At 38.6% G+C, this 21,667-nt stretch overlaps 1 protein-coding gene across 1 annotated transcript in view; it reads right to left on the bottom strand.

Moving 5' to 3' along the window:
• Positions 1–21,667, bottom strand: part of LOC101433586 (low-density lipoprotein receptor-related protein 2) — an 84,495-nt gene that overhangs the window by 50,057 nt on the left and 12,771 nt on the right. Inside the window, 18 exon segments of the mRNA XM_071215987.1 lie at positions 1,350–1,493; positions 3,791–3,957; positions 5,783–5,911; positions 6,973–7,147; positions 7,575–7,803; positions 8,214–8,398; positions 9,789–10,000; positions 10,751–10,999; positions 11,645–12,022; positions 12,873–12,989; positions 13,087–13,206; positions 14,024–14,260; positions 14,756–15,037; positions 15,966–16,104; positions 16,936–17,089; positions 17,572–17,697; positions 20,187–20,259; positions 20,262–20,372. Coding sequence (XP_071072088.1) covers positions 1,350–1,493; positions 3,791–3,957; positions 5,783–5,911; positions 6,973–7,147; positions 7,575–7,803; positions 8,214–8,398; positions 9,789–10,000; positions 10,751–10,999; positions 11,645–12,022; positions 12,873–12,989; positions 13,087–13,206; positions 14,024–14,260; positions 14,756–15,037; positions 15,966–16,104; positions 16,936–17,089; positions 17,572–17,697; positions 20,187–20,259; positions 20,262–20,372 — 3,227 coding nt within the window.

Genomic DNA, 21,667 nt, shown 5'->3' with positions numbered 1-21,667 from the left:
GCATTTCAGAGCTATGAGGAAAGAACAGCAAAATCACCTCAACTAGGTTTGATCAGGAGTCTGAATTCAGATTTAGTTTCTACTGTCTATGACCTGAAGTAACTTCAATTAGTAAACTAATTGAATTTAGTTAGTACTGTGGTGGTACTGTGGTGGTAGAGAGAATCATGTTCAAGCTCTAACCTTCCCTCCCAACCCCCCCAGGTGTGAACCCTTTGCTCCTATTTAGATGAGGCCAAATTGAATATAAGATGAAAACTGAAGTCCCCACAATATGACCGGAGTACTGATAATGAGAGGAAAGCTAGACAGAGACACAGAGGTAGATTCCATTATTATAGTTTAGTGAGACAAATTTCAATTTGTTTCTTTTGCTCCCTCTCTCCTTCCTTCTCTCCTTTACAGCACTCTCCTTCACTCCCTCCTGTCTCCTCACTCTTCTTTCCCTATCCTGCTTAGACTAAGATAGTTTATTACAATTTCTCTTCTGTTCAAGGTCAAAGGTTTCTTGTGGTTTAAGGGAAAGCTCCTTTCCTTGTTTTCTGGACTATATCAAGCAACAATTTTGGCTACAAAACTTTAGTGAATGAGGATACAGCAACCCCTAGTGGCAACAATTTCAATTTGAAATTAAATGTGAATTACATTTTGTATGGGTAAAACACTATTCTTACTTCCCTATGAATCTGATATTCATCTGCAATTTGTTTACAATTTCTATCAAATTACCAAAGGGGGACTCAACACAAACTAGAGCAATTTACACTTGTTTCATAGGTCTTTGATGGATATCCTAAATATATTGATGACTTGTTATCTTCAACTATTTGCCTTTTTGTTGTACTTAATATCCTGACAGAAAAGACATGTTCAAAAGAGGAAACCAATTACAAAGAAAGATACCAAGAGTATTACTGTCATTTGAAATTAAAAGTGCTTAGCAATACCAAAAAAATTGCCTGTGTTAAACTTGAGATTATGAAAAATAACTAGTCACTGTCAAAGTAAGTTGAAATAGCCTGAATTGCTAGAGCTGTGGTTTACAACAAGACAAAGCTGGGAATCAAGGCAGTGAAGCTGACCTGTTAACACAGAAGTCACCTCACTTGTGTACTGTAAAGCTACTCCTTCCTGTTCTGCTCTTAACTAGCCACTGGGCTGCTGTGGGTTAACAACTGCCCCCCTACCTAGAATTTCCTCTGGAAATTTGAGTGAAAAGGCCACTCCCTACCATCTCAAAATCCATGATTGTACACTTTACGAATTTTTTTTTAATCCCTGCCAGCATTTCCTGAGGATAGATTTTACTTGAATCATCAACTGAGTTAAGCGTATTATGGAATTATTACCTCAATTGAATGACTTCCAGGATTGGTATAATAAAGGTTTCTTGATATCCAATCTAAGGTCAAGCCCATAGGAGATCCCAGAAGAGTTGTCGGAGCAAATACTTCCCTGCTGGTGCCATCCAACTTCACTCTGTGAATTTCACCCTTGAAAGAAAGACAAGGGCAGATGAGTCATTTCAAGGCCACAGTTTCTACATTAGAACACTTCACTGCACCTACTGCCAGCTGCTGGCACACACCTCACACTTCACCTGGACAAGTTTTGTCTTGTTAGTTAAGCTCTGTTAGTCAAATATCCCCTACTAGTCCATTATCTTCTAGAGAACAAGCTTTTGGGATTGCTGCTTTGGCATGTGTTCTGCAGCTGGAAGCAGTTATTTCAGTAAACAGTAGTGAATAAATAAAAATTTAATAATCTTCCTAAAGTTAAAGAGGTTTTTATCTTTAATCTATGCCAACATTACATTTCTCTCTCACTGAATTTAAAAAAAATCATGACTAAGCCACTATGAACTAAATATAATGTGTAATATATTGTTGGATTATATTTTTATAAAATTAATATAAATCATTTTATAAAGACAAAAGTAGATTAGTGGTTATATAGGGCTGAGAATGGAAAACTGAGGGTTCAGTTGTGTAGAACTGGTAAAGAGGATGTGTGTTAATCTTTGGAAATGAATAGAAAAGGTGAAAGCATGACAATGTTTTTAACTAGCAGTATTATTATGTGGGTATTAAAGTGGTTTAAAGGGATAGTCTAAGGTTGGATATATCACTAAAAGGAAAGCTAAAAAATATAACATGGGGAAACAAATGTGGCTCAAGCATTTGAGCTTTCGCCTACCACATGGGAAGTCCCTGGTTTGGTTCCCAGTGCCTCTGAAAGGAGACAGCAAGCTGGCATGACAGGCACAGCAAGCTGATTCAACAAGAGACAGAAGAAGTAAAAACATAACGAGAGACCCAACAAAGCAGGGAATGGAGATTCCCGGTGCCTCCTAAAGAAGACAAGCAACACAGTGAGCTGATATGACAGGCAGGCACGACAAGCTGACACAAGAAGATGATGCAACAAGAGACACAAGAAGAAAACACAATGAGAGACACAACAAAGCAGGGAATGGAGGTGGCTCAAGTGATTAGGCATCTCCCTCCCACACCAGAGGACCTGGGTTTGGTTCCCAGTGGCCTCCTAAAGAAACAAGGAAGAGGAACAGACACAGCAAAAGCAAACAATGAGGTGGTTGGAGGGGAGAGAAATAAATAAAATAAATCTTTTAAAAAACATAACATGGAATTGTATAGCATAGTAAAACCGCAAGTAAAATATGAATATCAGTAAAATTACATATAAGACCATTTTTCTTTGAAGCTGAACAAATGTATGTTACTACTACAAGATGCAAAAAATATATATGTTATGTGAAAGAAGAGAGACACAAAGCACTACATATTGTGTGATTCCATTTAAATAAAATATAAATCAATATATAAAGATAAAATTAGATTAGTGGTTATGTCAGGCAGGAGAAGAACCGCTAAAGGGTGTGCAGTTTTTCCTGTTGGAGTAATTAAATTGTTCTAAAATTTTTTATGGTGATTAATGGACAACAATGTGATTATACTAAAAGCCATTGATGGGAAGCGGACTTGGCCCAGTGGTTAGGGCATCCGTTTACTACATGGGAGGTCCGCGGTTCAAACCCCGGGCTTCCTTGACCCGTGTGAAGCTGGCCCATGAGCAGTGCTGATGCGTGTAAGGAGTGTCCTGCCATGCAGGGGTGTCTCCTGCATAGGGAAGCCCTACGCGCAAGGAGTGCGCTCCGTAAGGAGAGCCGCCCAGGGTGAAAGAAAGTGCAGCCTGCCCAGGAATGGCACCACATACACTGAGAAATGACACAGCAAGACGCAACAAAAAGAAACACAGATTCCCATGCCACTGACAACAAAAGAAGTGGACAAAAAGAAGAACATGCAGCAAATGGACACAGAGAACAGACAACTGGGGTGGAGGGAGGGGAGGAGAGAGAAATAAATTAAAATTAAAAAATAAAAAATAAAAAGCCATTGATTGTATACTTTGGATAGTTTGTATGGTATGTGAATATATCTCAATGAAACTGCTTAAGAAATAAATAATTGTTCAAAAATAGCGAGAAATAGCAGCAATGTACAGCAGGGGAAGCACAGAGAGATGAAGAGGTGAAGAATTTTCTTGTTTGCTTGTTTGTTTGGGTTTTTGTCTATTATCACTGAAATAATGAAAATGCTCTAATAACGATTGGTGAATGCACAACTATGTGATTCTGCCAAATACCATTGATTGTATCAATAAAATTGATTTGTTTATTAATTGATTTCTGGATATTTTTCATTTTATTCACCCAAAGATAAGGAAGGATCCTTGAGAACAAGTCATGCACTTATTTAAAACTTACTGGATTCTCAACCCAATAGATGAATTGTTCCAAGTCATCAAAGTCAGCATCATCACAGATCAATAGCCCGGTTATGGGAACCATTGCATCATTGCTCTCCTCCCCAGGATTAAGGGAGATTCCAAGAATTGCATGCTGTCTTACAGTTATCAGGAAAGGCTGTTCCTCTGAGAAGTCAAAAAGCAGAGAAGTAAAATTTATACCCCACTATTTCTAGTCACATAATATGGCATAAAATCTCATTGCAGGAATATATATACAATTCAGACAACCATAGGGTTTCAATGGGTTGCTGGCTCACTCCATGTCATAACCCTGTTTTTCAGTAGCATAGACCAGGCACCACTATTGGATATCAAATTACCATTCAACCAATTTGATTCAACTACATGCAATAATGACACTAGACAGCCTGATAAAGAGTAAATGGATGAAAAATAGATTTTAGAGGAATTTTCCACACCTGTATTAATATTGGTTTTTACAGATTGGTGTGTGTGTGTGAGTACTGGGACCTGGGATTGAACCCTGGAACTCATATGTGGGAAGCTGGCACTCAATCACTGAGCTACATGGGCTCCCTCATTATTGACTTTATTATCATAGATGCTATTTTTTTAAATTTCTCCCCTTCATTCCCTCTCTCCTTCTCCCCCCCCTTTTGTCTGCTCTCTGTGTCCATTCACTCTGTGCTCTTCTGTGACCGCTTTTATCCTTATCAGTGGCACCGGGAATCTGTGTTCCTTTTTGTTGCGTCATCTTGTTGTGTCAGCTCTCCATGTGCTCGCTGCCATTCTTGGGCAGGCTGCACTTTCTTTCACACTGGGCAGCTCTCCTTACGGGGTGCACTCCTTGCACATGGGGCTCCCCTCTGCGGGGGACACCCCTGCATGGCAGAGCACTCCTTGCACACATCAGCCCTGCGCATGGGCCAGCTCCACACGGGTCAAGGAGGTCCGGGGTTTGAACCGCAGACCTCCCATGTGGTAGGCGGACGCCCTATCCATTAGGCCAAGTCCGCTTCCCTATAGATGCTACTTTAACAGATAAAATGTTTACCCTGCTTCATGGCATCAGTAACCACACTGACAAAGGTACTATCCTGAATTAATACACCATCAGATTACTACTACTGATTACATCAATTCCCGAAGCAGCACGGTCCAACAATATTTGCGTGGTGAAAGAATGCTTTGTATCCAAAATGTCTATAAATAAGTTTATAACCTTCTGCTGAAAGACTAAAGGACACACTAAACAATGTCAACCAGGATTAGGTACTTAATAAGTTTCTGAAGAAAAATGGCAAATGCCAATCCCTTTGTAAGCATTACCAATAATTAAAAATCTTTCATCATAAAATATTGCATGTGAATTCTCTGAATTTAGGAAAGTCTACAGCCATTTTTATTTTTGCTGAGAAATGAAAGAAACCTAGGTTAAGTCATAAAGAATGGCTATTATAAATCAATACATATTCCAGAAGTAATCACTTTTGTAGATTACGTTCCAAATTAGTATGACCCTCCACACCCTCTTCAGCTCTAGGATCAAGTAATCACTTATTTCACATGAAGAAGGCTCTTATTTTAGGAATACTACAGGTATTGTACTATTGGAGTCAGAGGCCTAGGTTAGACTTCTCCCCACTGACTTCTGGTTATGAAAATAAAAATGAGATAATGGACTGCAAAAATGAAGCCTTTAACAAAGGTCAAGAAAGGTAGGACTTCTGATTAACATGGCTAGTCCAAGAAACTATAACCAGGTGAGCTAAATTTGAGGTTAGAGTTTATTCAATCACATGGGCATGTAACATTAGCTATTCAACCAGAACTAACCTGGGTACTCAGTTAAGCCCCATACAACATGCAGTCCAAGGATAGCTCCTCAATTAAAGCGAATACAGCACACTCTCAGGCAGCAAGTGGGTTAGAGATTCTGTTTTGCACAAGCCATGGCAAACTCTACCTTCAGGATGGCATACCGTACCTCTCAAGCAATTCACTGCATCATTAGCAAGAATCCATCCTGAAGGACAAGCACAGGAGTAAAACTTTGGCCCCTGCGAGGAAAGCAGGCAGAGATGGCTGCAAGGGGCAGAGACACAGGAATTCATGCCTGTAACAGAAAAGAAAGCATTACTCAACAGGACACCTTCCACTTGGAAAACAGGACAGAGGCATGTTGTTAACGGCCTCCCAGAGGCACCCGGTACAATACCTAAACCACCTCACTCTTCCCTAGCACCATGCTTGCAACATAAATTCATAAGAGGCATAAGAAGGAGGAGGTCACAGATCCAGTCTATAACCAGCTGCTGAGTAATCAGGAGCTTTGTAGTAGAAATGCTCCTTGCATTAAATGAAACCAAATCATGTGTTTGTTATATAACCTTGACTTTTATCCACTCCTGTGAGTGAAGGTTTTCCTATTGATGTCATCTTTATGTGTCTTTGCTCCTTGAAACAGGGATCCATAGTACATCCCATAAGGAGGTGTTCTACATCCTGTATGTTTCCATTATAGGTACCTTATTGGATTCATTAATTTCATTCACACAGCGAATGTTAAGTATTCTCTGGGTATCAGGCACCATTCTAAGCACTGGGGATATTGTGAATATGGATCAAAAGCAAGCATCAAAAAGCAGCTCAATAAGGAGTGGATATAGTTCAGGGGTTGAGTGCCTGCTTCCCACATACGAGGTCCTGGTTCAATCCCTGGCGCTTCCTTTAAAGAAAAAAAAAAGACAGCACAACAAGTTACGGAAGTATTACTCCTAATAAGTTCTGTCAAGGCACTTTCATCTCATCTAATAACAAAGAGCAAAAGAGTTAGGAGAGGGGAAATTTCAACTCTGCAAAATCTGGAGGCAGGATGTTCCAGATGGAGGGTTCAGAGGTGGGAAGTAACCTGTTGCTTCTGCACCTTAATGTAGTCTAATTTGGCAACAACACACAGGGAGTGTCTATTGAGTGGCAGGGAAAAACTCAGAGGCTCAGAGCAAAACCACAGAAACAGTAGGCAATTGTTGAATAAAATGATGGGCTGCAGTTGCATATATGGTTTGGGTATTCCATGAAGTGGGGAGAGTATGGAGTGGGGAGGTTAGTAAAAAGAATGGATCTGCAAGAGTGTGCATGTTTCCCAAGCTATCCCCAGGCAGAATTAGTACTTACTACTTGGTTGCTTCACAGGATGAACCACAACAATACCAAGGGGCTGGTGTTCAGACTTTATAACTGTCTGATTCCATCCATGCCATTTGTTAACTCGAATAACTTCACGAGTATAAGGTTCAGTCCAGTACACAAAATATTCAAAGAGATTTAGGGTGTGGGGGTGCCACAGAATCTGTGGGGTAGAATCTAACAATGAGCTGTCAGCTGGAAATAAAAACCAAAATGATCAATCCCCCAAGAAGATGGTTTCCTCTAGCATTTACTTATTTAATAAACACACAGAGAAGTACTTTGGTAATTACAGTGGACATCCCTTTTACAAAACCAAAGCACAGAAATTAAGGGGATTATCTAGATCCTCCTACCTCAATTATCACCTTCCTTGTCAGTGCTTCCATCTTGTTCTGCCATTCAGAAACATATTTCTTGAAGGCTAAATGCTCCACTTTTAACTTATGAAGTGCATTTCATTTAGAAATACAAACTTAATTTTTGGTCAACACAATTAACATCCACAGATCACATGTCTATGATTCTTAGTTTTCTTGGAACTCAGTTTTCTACCCATGCATAAATTTGTTTTCTCAGTATCAACTTACCACATCACTGGCTACCACCTGACTTCGATGGAATCCATTATAATCACAAAAGCCTAGGTAGTCAAGATAGGCATCCATGAAGTAGAGCAGTTTATCAGGATAGTCAATAGCTAAGCCACTGGGCCAGTAGATTTTGTCCTGCACAATGACAGTGCGCATGCTGCCATCCATGCTGGCTCGTTCAATAACAGGGTGATGGCCCCAGCTAGACCAGAACATCAGATGGTAGCTGTGAAAGGACAATTGGAGAGGACATAGCTCAACATAAAAAATACCTGTACTTTTTTAGAGTTCAGAATTTATCAGGTTCCGTTGGGTGTCATCATGATGTAATTGCATCTGGTTTTTATTAAATAATATTCATGGAGTACATTATGACAATTTTTTAAATAACATTAAATGCCAAAAAGCAATTAATTACTTTAGAAATATCTGTCCTTGGTCTACCCTGTCGTGTTTAAGATCCTTGAGAGAGCCCATTCATTTCACCTCAGACTAATAACATCAGTTACTAATTTTTTCTTATTGACTTATTTATTTCTATAAAGACATCTAAACAATATGCATATCAGCCACGTTATGGTACTATTGCCCAACCTACCCCCCTGTGTCAAGAAAACAAACCAAAAAAAGACTCACTTAATTCTGGGACCTAGTGCTAGTTCCCCTGGATTTGTTATATTTTCACTAATCAGCACAGTCGGGTGGCTCCCATCTAGTTTAGAGACTTCAATTGTTCCCACAGCATAGTCTGTCCAATAAAGATTGCGACCTACCCAATCTATTGCAATAGTTTCGACCATGGAGAAACCACTGTCAAGTACCTACAAACAAAGGTAAATAGAGGTGTTAATAATTGGGCGGGTTGGGGGCAAGATACACCAAATGTAAGATATGAACTATAGTTAGTAGTAATACTTTGATGATGCTTTCATAATTTTTTATAAATGATTCACAACAATGCAAGGTATTAGTGGGTGACATATTTTGGAGCCCTATATGATGATACATGATGTTTGTTCATAACTTTTACTATAAACTTATTTAGGGGGAATTCTGAAAGAAATAAATGAATGTAAACATGGAGATTACATAAAGATCTAGAACAAGGCATTTCTCTGGTGATTGTGAGAATTAGAAAAGTTTTAGTATACACTTACTGTTTATATTTGTTCACGTTTGAGTGATACACTTCAATAAATAGTTATTTTTTAAAAAGATTTATTTATTTATTTATCTCTCCCCTCCCCCACCCACCCTGGTTGTCTGTTCTCTGTGTCTATTTGCTGTGTCTTGTTTCTTTGTCCGCTTCTGCTGTTGTCAGCGGCACAGGAATCTGTGTCTCTTTTTGTTGCATCATCTTGTTGCGTCATTTCTCCATGTGTGTGGTGCCATTCCCGGGCAGGCTGCACTTTCTTTTGTGCTGGGTGGCTCTCCTTAAGGGGTGCACTCCTTGTGCGTGGGGCTCCCCTACGCGGGGGACACCCCTGCATGGCAGGGCACTCCTTGTGCGCATCAGTATTGCGCATGGGCCAGCTCCACACGGGTCAAGGAGGCCCGGGGTTTGAACTGCAGACCTCCCATGTGGTAGACGGCCGCCCTAACCACTGGGCCAAGTCCACTGCCAATTTTTATTTTTTCAAAGATTTATTTTATTTAGTTATTCCCCCCTCCTCATTGTTTGAGCTCACTGTCTGTTCTCTGTTCATTTGTTGTGTGCTCTCTGTGTCTGCTCATTTTCTCTTTAGGAGGCATCAGGAACTGAAACTGGGACCACCCATGTCGTAGGCGGGAACTCAGTCACAGGAGCCACATCACTTCCCAATAAATTGTTTTTAACATGGGAAAAAAAGTTCCCATTTTGTTTCAAAGCAATATCCATTTGTAATCCTATGGTTGCATGCCTATGATATATTAAAGTTAAATACCACATACATTACAAAATAAACTTCTAAGAGCAGAAGGAACATAAGCATCAGAAACTAAAAAGCATCCTAAACTAAAAAACAACTTACTCCCCTGCAATCTACTCTAAACTATGAGATTAGATTGCAGGAGACCTGAGGAACTGCCATACACCTTACCAAAGCACCCATAGTGTGTGTTTGCAAAACAAACATCCAGACTCTGGGCATGATGTGGCCCAAATGGGAGTATCTCTCACTGGTGAGTAACAGCAAACTGGACAGTCAGTCAGAGCAAAGCTGTACTTACTATTTTTCTATCTGTTCCATTTTTAAATGCACGCCAGAGTTTATCCTGAACGCCACCCAACCAAAAGATACGACCACTGATTGAATCTAAATCAACAGCTATAATGTGAAAACCATCCTCGATCAGAGGGTACGCGTTTTGGGTATGGGAAGTGGTATCATAAGCAACAATTTGGTTCTGATTGGTCACAAGCAACAGCATACTTTCAGACACTGTACGAGAAGAAAAGGAAAAACTGTCATTTTTGAGATTCTTGTGACTATCACAAATAGATAGAAATCAGAAGGAGTCCAAGATCTGGGAGGGACCCAAGCTTCTGAAATCTCCTCCTCATGAGTCAGGAAGCGCCACTGACCCAGGACAGAGATGTCAATTACGAACCAGGGAAGCTCCTCCGAGCCTCCCAATTGATGCCATACTTGTCATTCCCCAATGGAATCATTCCAGACCCTCCCCCAGAAGGGAAGGTGATGTCAATGGCTCCTGCAAAAATAGAATAATGGGGGGCTGAGGGGGTAGAGCACAGCTCAAATGCTAGCTCACACCTTCAAAGGAAGATGCTTCTGCTCCACTTCCCTTTCTACTTTCTGCTTTCTTAAAGAAAGTAAACCTGGAGAAATAGCTTTGCTATTGCTATTTGATCCCTACATGGAAGCCATGGGATGAGGGTAACAGGTCTATCCCCTGGACTGCCTGCCATTCTACATATTGGCTTTAGTCTCCTTTATTCAGTCACTTTTAAAGCAGAAAAATGACTTGCACTTAGTACTACTGAATTGGCAATATATACTGAACTTTAAATAAACAATTCCACCTGTATAGTTTTTAACATCTGTTTCTCAAATCTTTATGTCTATTATATCATATGATCTAGGAAGATCACAAAACCTGTCCACCTCACAGCCTACACATGCCATTTGATCTTATATGCGGCAATGTTTGCTTTCAAGTTCACCCATTACCTGCAACTTTGCAACTCCACCTGTTGCTTTCTAAGAAGTAACCTTCATCACACAAGCACCGGTAAGAACCTCTCTCATTGTAACAGTGCTGGCTACAAACGCCTGGGAATTCACATTCATTGATGTCTGTACAGGTCTTAGAATCATTGGCAAGTACGTATCCCAACGGACACCGGCATTCAGCCCCAAAGGGCCCCTGAAAACAGCTGTGAGTACAGCCACCATTGTAACGTAAGCAGCTCTGAAGGTCTAGAAAAAAAGAAGAGAGTTGTGAAGGGTTACAGTGAGGGATCTATCCTTTGCAAAGTGAAGCAAAATTCACAAAGTGAATTCATATGATTCACTCTGATGTAGTATTTGTCGTGCGCCCTTCATGGCACCTTCAGTGTGATGTCCAGGTGGAAGGGAAGGGCAGCATCCACTTGGATGAGCTCCACAGGCTCTTTCTCTCCTTTACATCCAGTGGACTTTGACTGCCTTCACCACAATGCTCTCTTATTTAGTGCAGAGAAAGAAACATAATTGTCATGGGCAGAGAGCATGCAAAAGAACCTAAATTGCTTCACTTGTTTCTTCTACCATTTTGCTACCCATACACAAATAGGACAATTAAGAGAAAATGCTAAGAGAGGAAAGGACAGTTGTTAGGATTAAATGTCAATCACAACATTTGCAACCAAAAGAAGTTCTGACTGAAATTACAGAAGTGAAGTAAAAGGCAAAACACGTAAACAAGCATTTTAACAAGAAATATTACCCAGCAATGACTTAGCTCTCTCTAGACAGATTTACTCTGTAATCTGAACTGAAAGCTACACAGTGAAGCTCATGATGCACACCAGGCTGCTACTCAAAATGAATTTATCACCAGTGAACTGTTGTCAGGAAACTTACTGCAAATTGGGGACTCATCTGCTCCATCAGGACAGTCAGGGATGCCATTGCACACTTTACTCAGGTTCACACAGATGCTGTGGCCAGGGCAGGCCCATTGCCAATTGGGGCAGTGAAAGGGCTGAGGATGGCAGTCCCTCTCATCGCTCCTATCTGTGCAGTCATTGTCCCCATCACAGACCCATGTTTTGCGGATGCAGTTTCCATTGTCGCAGCGAAAGTGAGATTCAGGGCAGGTACTAGCGGGGCAGCCCTTGTGCTCATCGGATCCGTGGATGCAGTCTGGATGTCCATCACACTCCCAAGTGTGAGGAATGCAGGAGCCATCTTCTTGGCATGGAAATTCATCATGGTTGCATATTCCAGAAGGCCTGGTGGCTGGGGAAAGAGCATTTGGAAAAAGGATTTTTTATTCCAATTCTCTAGATTCACAGGAAATGATTGATGGTGGTGGTTTGTAATAACTATGAAAAATTGATATAAAAAATTGTATGTCTGTATATAATAGCAGGTCTGAAAAACTAAGACTATTTTGATAACGCCGTTTCCCTTAAATGAACTATAACCCATGAAATTGGCATACACTAAGAAAACAGGAGGTGACAGTAAATACTTTTTCAAACTTTTCTTTGCAAACTCCACTAATCATCAAGCAATCATTGAGAGACAGGAATAGTAACCCAATTCCACAGAAATAAACACAAACTCCTTCACCAATGTCCTGGTGGCATTTGGCCACTCATTATAGGTCATTTCTATAACTGGATTCAAGCCTACAGAATTTGGCCATCTGATTAATATTTCTTGATATCCTAGCTGACTGGAACGTTCTTCTGAACTTCCTTAGCATTTTATCTTACCACTCAATGCCCTTGTAGCTGTCTACCTTGCTTGTCTCTTACTTTCTATATTTTCCCTTATTAGACTAGGACAAAGGCCATATAAAACATCTTAGCAAGTATTCAACGAATAATAGCCGAAAGAATTAATTCATTAGAGTCAATACAGAAAAACCTAAACCATGATGTGGCCTCCCTATTGAGGTTCAAAATAAACCAGTAATATGCCTTCATATCTAAAATTTGGGATTTGTTAGGAAAAAAATAGTAAGGTCCAGTACTTCATAGATTTGAGAAAATGTTAGGCTGCCTTCCCTCCGGTTTTGCCTGAGTGCTGATAAAATGAAATAACCTCCCTGCCCGCAACAAATTAGGGGCACAATACTTATGACAGCCAATCTCATCAGAGTGGTCTTGGCAGTCATAGACATCATCTCAATAGTACATGTTGCTAATACACTGATCCCCACTGGCACACTTGAATTTAACAGCCGTGCAGTTATATACTAAGGATAAAAGAGAACATTAGAAATCAGCTAGAAGGAAAACTTCTAAAACAGTGCAAATTTTCTAAACATCATGAATAAAACAAAGCACTGTCACCACAAAAATCTTCATCGGCTCCATCAGCACAGTCCTTCTCTCCACTGCAGACAAAAGATAGGTCAATACATCTACGTTCAGGGCATTTAAACTGACCAAATGGGCAGGTATCTAAAAAGCCTAATACAAAATAAAAGAATAAAACCAAAGAACAGTTTATTTCTTGTTCAATGTGTATCAGAGACAAATCGAAAAAGTAGCTACACAAGTTGTACATGTGTTCAAGATTCCTCAATTGTGTTGTCAACCCAGAAAAAGAACTCAATGCCAGGATAGGTTTTGGTAAAAGGAATAGAAAGATTACAGGGCACTCTTGAGACACCTTAAAATACATCCCATGGACTTGGCCTGGGAAGACACTTTAACTGATAAGATCAAAGCAAAGGAATGGAGCCCTACTAGGCAGCATTGCTTGCTGGAGCCACATGCCTGGTAGCAACAGTGTGTAAACACAAATGACTGATTTAAGCAGAGAAATGCAGATTCATGGAATGTACACGGTAGAAGCTTATCTCCTCCAGAAGTGACTTCCAACCAAGACTAGAACTTAGTCCAGGGAACTCTGCTCTACCTTAAACTATGATTGCAGGAGTGAGAACCAACCAACCTAAAGACACTAACAAGATGAAAAGCAGGTTAATGGAAATTTAAGCTTAAATGCCTTCTTATTCTATCACCTCTATTTCTATAGACAAATGGCAGACTATGCTTAGAAAACAATTGTAAACTGGTAGTAAGCTAACCGTGAGCAAATTAATCAATAGATTAACTAAGTTTTAAATATCTGCACAGTTTCTATCTAGATATTTGACATTAGAAACAATCCTTTTGTGGCTTCCACAGAACTCTATATCTGTAGTGAACATAAGTCATATTTGTGTGAACATTTGTGTCTACAGAGTTTTACTACACTGACCAACCAAGAGAAACTTACTACTGCAGTTCCTTTCATCAGATCCATCCCCACAATCATTATCTCCATCACAGACCCAGCGTGTTGGGATACACAGTTTATTATCACAGGTGAAGCGGTCCGGAGGGCAGGAAGCAGCTAAACGGGGGGAGCAGTCCTGCTCGTCACTGCCATCCACACAGTCATGCCCATCACAGCGCAAGCTTGCGGGGATGCACTGCCCATGGCCGCAGGTGAATGCCGTAGGTGAACAGGTATTATCTACAGCAAAAACAATGGGAGCACCGGGGGACAGCAACAACATCAATATCACAGCAACCTTTATTGGCTGACATTTGTTTGGCACTTACCATGACCCAGAGACTTAATCCTTGCAGGAATACCATGACGTACATAATTGTTTGCATTTTGCACTGGATTTAAGCTTTTTCACTCTTTAACAGGAAGTATTAAGGAAAATGTACAAGTGGAATACTTTTGCCTTCTGCAATCTCATTTACTTAGGCCCTAAACTTCATAGAGCATAAACTTTATCATTTCAATGGGGGACTACAAGAAATGTAGCATATGAGATTTTCAAAGGCTATTATTTCAAGTACCTATTTTCTGTGACAGTTTAAGTCAATGCTAGAAAATATTTATAATATAACCTACGAATGATATTTATTGCCTAAAACTTTGGCATAAATTCTCACTGTACCCCACCTTTCTCTGTTCTGTCCATCCTAGGAAACGGCTCCAGGGTATAGGACTTACTAGATGAGCCACAGAGAAGCTCGTCACTGTTATCACCACAGTCATCCAATCCATCACAGCGGTTTTCTCTAGGCACACATCTGCCATTATTACAGGTGAAAGAAAAGCTGCCACAGTGTTGTGCTGCTGTGTGACTGGACGAGTTGCCCACACACGTCAAGTGATTGGCTGACAGCTGCATTCCATAGGGGCAACCACACACCCGCTGCAAATTTGGCACTGGGAAGCAGAAGTGGCTGCAGTCGCCATTAGGATTGGTGGGTCGACTGCAGTAGTTAGAACCTGAAAAAGCAATGTCCTCTTGTAAGAAGTTATTTCCCTTTCCCCTTGGGAATCTACCTGCCAAAATGTAAAATTCATTGAAATATAGAAATGTGCTAAATATATTTCTCCCAAAATCCACTGTGCAACACTCTATACACTATTAAAACTATATGTATTTCAATAAGTTGTTTTTAAAGTGAAAAAAAACACTTTACTATATAAATACATGTTATGTAGTAATATATTAATAACCTTTTGAATATAAATATTTATATTCAAACAATACGTATTACCTTTTGTCTAGTTTCTTCTACTTAGTACATTTTCTTTTTTAAAAAAGGTTATTAATATATTACTACATAACATGTATTTATATAGTAAAGTGTTTTTTTTTCACTTTAAAAACAACTTATTGAAATACATATAGTATGTATGTAAACTAGAGAGACTGAAACAGAATAGCAGTTATGTAAGGCAGAGGAAGCATGAGAAGTGATAAGTGTTTGTTTTTTATTATGATTACTGGAATAATTAAAATGCTCTCATAATAATTGAATTGATGAATGCACAACTATGTGGCAGTTTCTCAGAAAGTACAGAAGTACCATATGACTTGGGAATCCACACCTAGGCATATACCCAAAAGAATTCAAAGCAGGTGCTTCAACAGACATTTGTACACCTATGTTATACCAGCATTACACAAAATTGCCAAAAAGATGGAAACAACTCAAGTGTCCAACCAGTATATGGATAAACAATATTATTGTAATAATGAAAACGCTCCCATAATAATTGAAGTAATGAAAATGAATACACAACTATGCGAATATATCAAATACCATTGTATACTTCTCATGGTATCTGCTTTAAGCAGACAAGGAAACTAAAATGAGAATAGGCACCACCACAAATAAATAAGAAGAATAAATAATTTGGCACTCACCGGTCTGGATGTTCTCATCATATGATTTCACAAGCAACAGGTTACTGATGCCTCTGTGGATAACAGTCCTCTCCCCACCATCAGTTTTCCTGACTCAAACAATCGCACCCAGGGTCCAATCAGTAAAAAAATGCATAGTCTAAGAAGAAAATGGTTGATTAGTGTTTTCAGTCATAGCTCCCTTGAGTAAATGCAATAGTTCTGTAACGCATCTTGAAAATGCATTAAATTCTTTGGAATGCCTTACTATTCTGAGTAAAACATACCCTAATATTTTTATATTTCTGACATCAATAACCAACAGTGTGGTGCTTTGGAACTATGTATCCCAGAAAAGGAAAGTTTCCATTCTTGTGGGTATGGTCCCATTGGAAATAGGACATTTTGACGAGGTTACTTCAGTTAAGGCGTGGCCCAAGTCAGTCAGGATAGGTCTTTTGTAACCAGAAGGAAAGCAAGAAGCTGCAAGTCAGTGGAGATGCCAGGAGACGCTGTGCATTGTCACATGAGCCAAGGACCAAGAACCCCTGACAGCCAGTCACAGAATGCCAGTCTTCAGGAAGAAATACTATTGCAAAGTGTTTGCTTAAGTAATGAGGAAATGGAAACCAACACTATGACTTAAAAAGCTTCAGAGTCATTCTATGAGTATATCAATGTTTAATAAAGTGTGTTATGAAGGAGGTGATTTTAGCCTAAGTTTACTCATGTGATACATAGACTTTGAAATGTATAATACATGGAATCTAGAACATTATTATCCAAATGTGCCCAAAGGCGACAAACTAAAGACTTCATTTTTCTGATGGTGAGGAGGAATCTACTCTCCCAACTTGTAAAGCATAAAAACCGCATATAACTTTTGGGGAACTAGTTGTGGTCCAGTGGTTGAGTACCTGCTTCTCACCTATGAGGTCCCAGGTTCAATCCCTAGTACCACCTTAAAACATACACACACAAAACAGTATACACTTTCATTGCTTCAAAAAGTACCTCCAAATATGGTAAGTCCAAATGGATGTTTCATCTCCTGTATATTGCCCAGGGTTCTTCTATCTGAACCATCAAAGGTGCTGTGCTCAACTTTATCCAACAATGCATCTACCCAATACAATCGTAAAGCACTAAAAGAATAAAATAGTTTTCTGTTATCGAAAAAGAAAGCAAAAATGTTTCATAAATGTATCAGTAAAACTGATGTTAAAAAAAGGACGTTCAGTTAAAAAACATATTCACAAATATGTGTTTAAAATTTTGTCCCTCACCCAAAAAGATACAGCTACTTTCATGAAGTGATTTTCAAAGAACTGTCTCAGAAAATTAAGAATATTACTATTTTCAAGTTAGGGATTTTATTTTCCTCCTTGATAAATCAGTATGTAAAGAAAAGTATACATTTATTGATTAATTGATTCCAAAGATTTCCCATCCACATGAATTCATTTGTTTTAACAGTAGATGACCAACTATGTTTGTGTTCTTATTTCACCTATAATTTAAAACTTCTGAAGAATCCAAGACCTATTCTTTACTCTATCATATTACCCTAGTATGCCTCAATGTAAGCACAGTATGAATGGGGGATGATTCCTGCATTCTTACATACCCCCAATCTATGGCCAACCCATTGGGTGATCCAAGAGTATTGTTTAGTATAGGCAAAGCACGAGATCCATCACTCCACACTCTCACAATTCTAGAAGGATGGAACAATTCAGCATAGAATATGTACCTAGAAAAAGATGTAATAAACCAAGGATGTTAACACTGGGATAAACTACAGAACAGAGTCCCCAGAGACTTCTTGAACTAATTTCACCTTCTGTATATTATAGTATCTACAGTATATGTATATTAATATCTATACATACATTAGATGGTTCCAATTCAAAGTTTAGTTACCAACATGTGACCAAAGTCACAAATGCAATTCTGATAATGGTTCAATGTCCAGAATATAAAAAAGAACTGCTACAACAAAAGACATTTTAATGGACAAAGGACCTGAGTATTCAAATGAAAAAAATATGAAAAAAATGTATTGTATTGTATTATAAAACAACTAGAATATGCAGAAAAGTAGTTTATGGGTGGATGGGGAAAGTTGACAGCAATGTCTTATTTCAAAATTAGTTTATGGACCAAAAACCGAAAGACAAGTTTTCCTGCCTCAATAGATAAAGGTTAGATTCATTACATTAAAATTTAATGTACATCTTTATAAATTGATTTTATATTTTATATAAATGAAATATGTGTAACACAATATGTTACACAATATATTTATGCACAGTAACACAATCATACAGTATTTGTCCTTTTGTGTCTGGCTTGCTTCACTCAACATAATGTCCTCCAGGTTCGTCCATGTTGTCATGTGCTTCACAACTGCATTTCTTCTTATAGTTGCATAATATTCCACCATGCATATACACCACAGTTTATCTATTCATCAGTTGATGAATATCTGGGTAGTTTCCAACTTTTGACAATCATGAATAACACCGCTGTGAACATATGTGTGCAGATGTCTATTTGCATCACTGCTCTCATTTTTGGGGGGTATATACCCAGTAGTCCTATTACAAAGTCACGTGGCAAATCTATATCCAACTTCTTTAGGAACTGCCAAATAGTTCTCAACAGTGACTGCACCATTCTTCATTCCCACCAACAGAGAATAAGTGTTCTATCACTTCACATCCTCTCAAACACTTGAAGTTCTCTCTCTAATAGTGTCCATTTTGATAGGTGTGAAATGATATCTCAGTGTAGTTTTGATTTGCATTTCCCCAATCATTAGTGATGTTGAACATTTTTTATGTGTTTTTTTCCCATTTGTATATCTTCTTGTGGACAAATGTCTATTCCAGTCTTTTTGCCCATATTTTAATTGGATTGTTTGTCTTTTTATTGTTGAGTTGTAACATCTCTTTATATATCATGGATATTAAACCCTTATCAGACGTGTGATTTCCAAACATTCTCTCCCACTGAGTCAGCTGCCTTTTCACCCTTTTGGTAAAATAATTATATAATTCTAAAATTTGTTGTGATGATGAATGCACAGCATTATGATTATGCTAAAAGTCATTGATCATTCACTTTAGATAGATCATATGACATGACTATATTTCAATAAAACTGCTTAATAAATAAATAAAATAATTGTGCAAGGATACCCAGAAACAGCAGCTATGTACAGCAGGGGAAACAGAGAGATTGAGAGATGAGGATTTTTCCTTTTGTTTCTCTTTATTATTATTATTATTATTGAAATAATGAAAACACTCTAATAATGATTGAAATGATGAATGCACAAGTATGTGATTATACCAAATGCCATTGATTATATACTTCAATGAACTGTATGCTTTATTAATGTATAAACAAAACTGATTTTTTTTAAAAAAATTTAATGAATGTAGCATCGTACAGGTCAGTGGCTGAGCCCACACTTCACTTGAACAGGGTCCTGGGTTCAATCCCTGGTACCTCATAAAAAATAAAGAAAAAGAAAAAGAATTAACTATTTTGAATGGACAGTTTTTATCAATGAGCTTTTGCTTAGAGCACAGCCTTGAAGTACATGTCCTAAAAAATGGTAAGGACAATGGTAGAGAAACGTGCTGTCATGTTATTGCCTATTAAAAGTCTCCTAACTTAAGATGAAATCTTTAATAACATTATTACGAATACAAATGTTCCCAGCTATAATTCTTAATAAACAGACTTTTAACATTAAAGGAACTATTTTATTGAAACTCTTAAGCCAGGATGCAAGACTAAAATTTACAGTCTAGCAATTAAGAACACACTCCAAAAACATGGTTTGAAAATGGATACCCATATATTGATCCAGAGAAAAAGAAATAGCTCATGTTTAGAAAAATTCCCTTTAGAAGCTAGAAACTACATTTCTTATTTTACATAAAGAATGATTTCATTTCAGATGAGTTACCCTGCGAGCAGAAGTGTTTGTAATTCAGTTGCAGCTCAGTAGTTTAAAGAGTGGAACAAAAGGTATGCGTTTGACCTCCATATGCAAACCCCAGTTAGCTTTGGAGGAAAAGAAAAACACAGATTTTAATGAAAACATGGAGAAAATTAGATAATTCTGCTGCATATTCCTTCCCAACTGAATCCCTATATTCCTTGGTCCTCTGCAGTTGTGACCATAAGACATAGTTTCCAAGCCCTTAGGAAAAACTATGAACACACTTACCCCAGATGGGATGAACTACAATTGATTGTGGATTGTTTAAACTTTGGGCTACTGTGCATATTGATTTAACCTCAAGACACTGATTTTATGAATTGCATCTGTCCAATAGAGGTTCTTTGAAATCCAGTCAAAAGAAATACTTTCAACCCATTCTGCCATGTCAGCTACAAGAATTTCTCTTCCTATAATTCAAAACATGGACATGGTTTAAACCAAGACCATGCATAATAAATTTTGCATCAGCATATTTCATTAATGCATGTGGAATTCTTGAGCAAAGCAAACAAAACAAAGAAACAGCAACTATTGAGGAAAATCTATGATTCTGACAAAACAAAGAGTGATATCGTCTCCATTTACTCCCTTCTTCAGCATGGCAGAAAAAATTCTTTGCAGAACATCTGAAGAAGAGATACTTGAGTTCACCTACACACAAACACCATGCCAGACGGCACTGATAAGCTCACACCACCAGGTACCAGTAGGGGGGTAACACTTGCTGCCCAACCCTCCCGTCAACAGTCTTGCACAGCCACTAGGAAGCCAGAAATACAAAAAAGGAAAGCAGAACCGGGTAGAGGAGAGCGAACACTTGCCTTTTTTCGGCAACTACAGGAAATTGCAATCACATCTCTTTCTTTTGAAGGAGGTGAAAAAAAATCCTTTGTTTCATAATTGTGCTATATACATTTCTAGGTATTCAGGTACTCAGACAATACATTATTGGTAAAAGCCAATTAATAATATGACTTATTTCTATAAATCAAGCATTTGCTGGGAGCCAAAGAACTGGATCTCCCAAGTAGGTGTTACCATACTTACAAATATGGATTTGGCTCACAGAATTGAAGCATCTTGATAGAGGTACAGGCCCTCTAGTACTTCTAATGGGGTAGGACAGAAATTGGGGCGATTATGCCCACAGGTGCTATAATGGAGGTATCCACAGGATGGCATGAGACCACAGACTCCTAGTGGAGCATACAGCAAGGTGAAGGTAAGGAGTGGTTTCCAAAAAGAAGGGGTGAATTGGAGACTGTAGGAGAGCAAAGGATGGGAAGTAAGAGGAAGCATGGCTAATGATTAATTACAGAGGGAGGAGTTCACAGTGGCTAAAGCCAATCTCTAGGAATAAATCTAACCAAGGACATAAAGGACTTGCATGCAGAAACTACAAGACCTTGCTAAAAGATAGGAAGGACTTAATAAATGGAAAGACATTCTGTATGCATGGATGTGAACACTAATCTTGTTAAGATGCCAAAGAAGTCTCTTCAACAAATTGTACTGAGAAAACAAAAGAATGAAATTGGACCCCTACACCTGATACCATTTACAAAATGGCTCAAAATGGATCAAAGAGCTAGAACTATCTAAAAGATAAGGTTCTAGCATTTTCAGCTTTGTTTCTTTATGAAGGTTTCTTTACACTCAAAGCAACAAAAGAAAAAAAAATAGAGGTGATCATCAATGTAAG

The sequence above is a fragment of the Dasypus novemcinctus genome, chromosome 7, assembly GCF_030445035.2.
Source record: "Dasypus novemcinctus isolate mDasNov1 chromosome 7, mDasNov1.1.hap2, whole genome shotgun sequence".
Lineage (NCBI taxonomy): Eukaryota > Metazoa > Chordata > Mammalia > Cingulata > Dasypodidae > Dasypus > Dasypus novemcinctus.
This window is presented reverse-complemented; position numbering and strand designations above follow the sequence as displayed.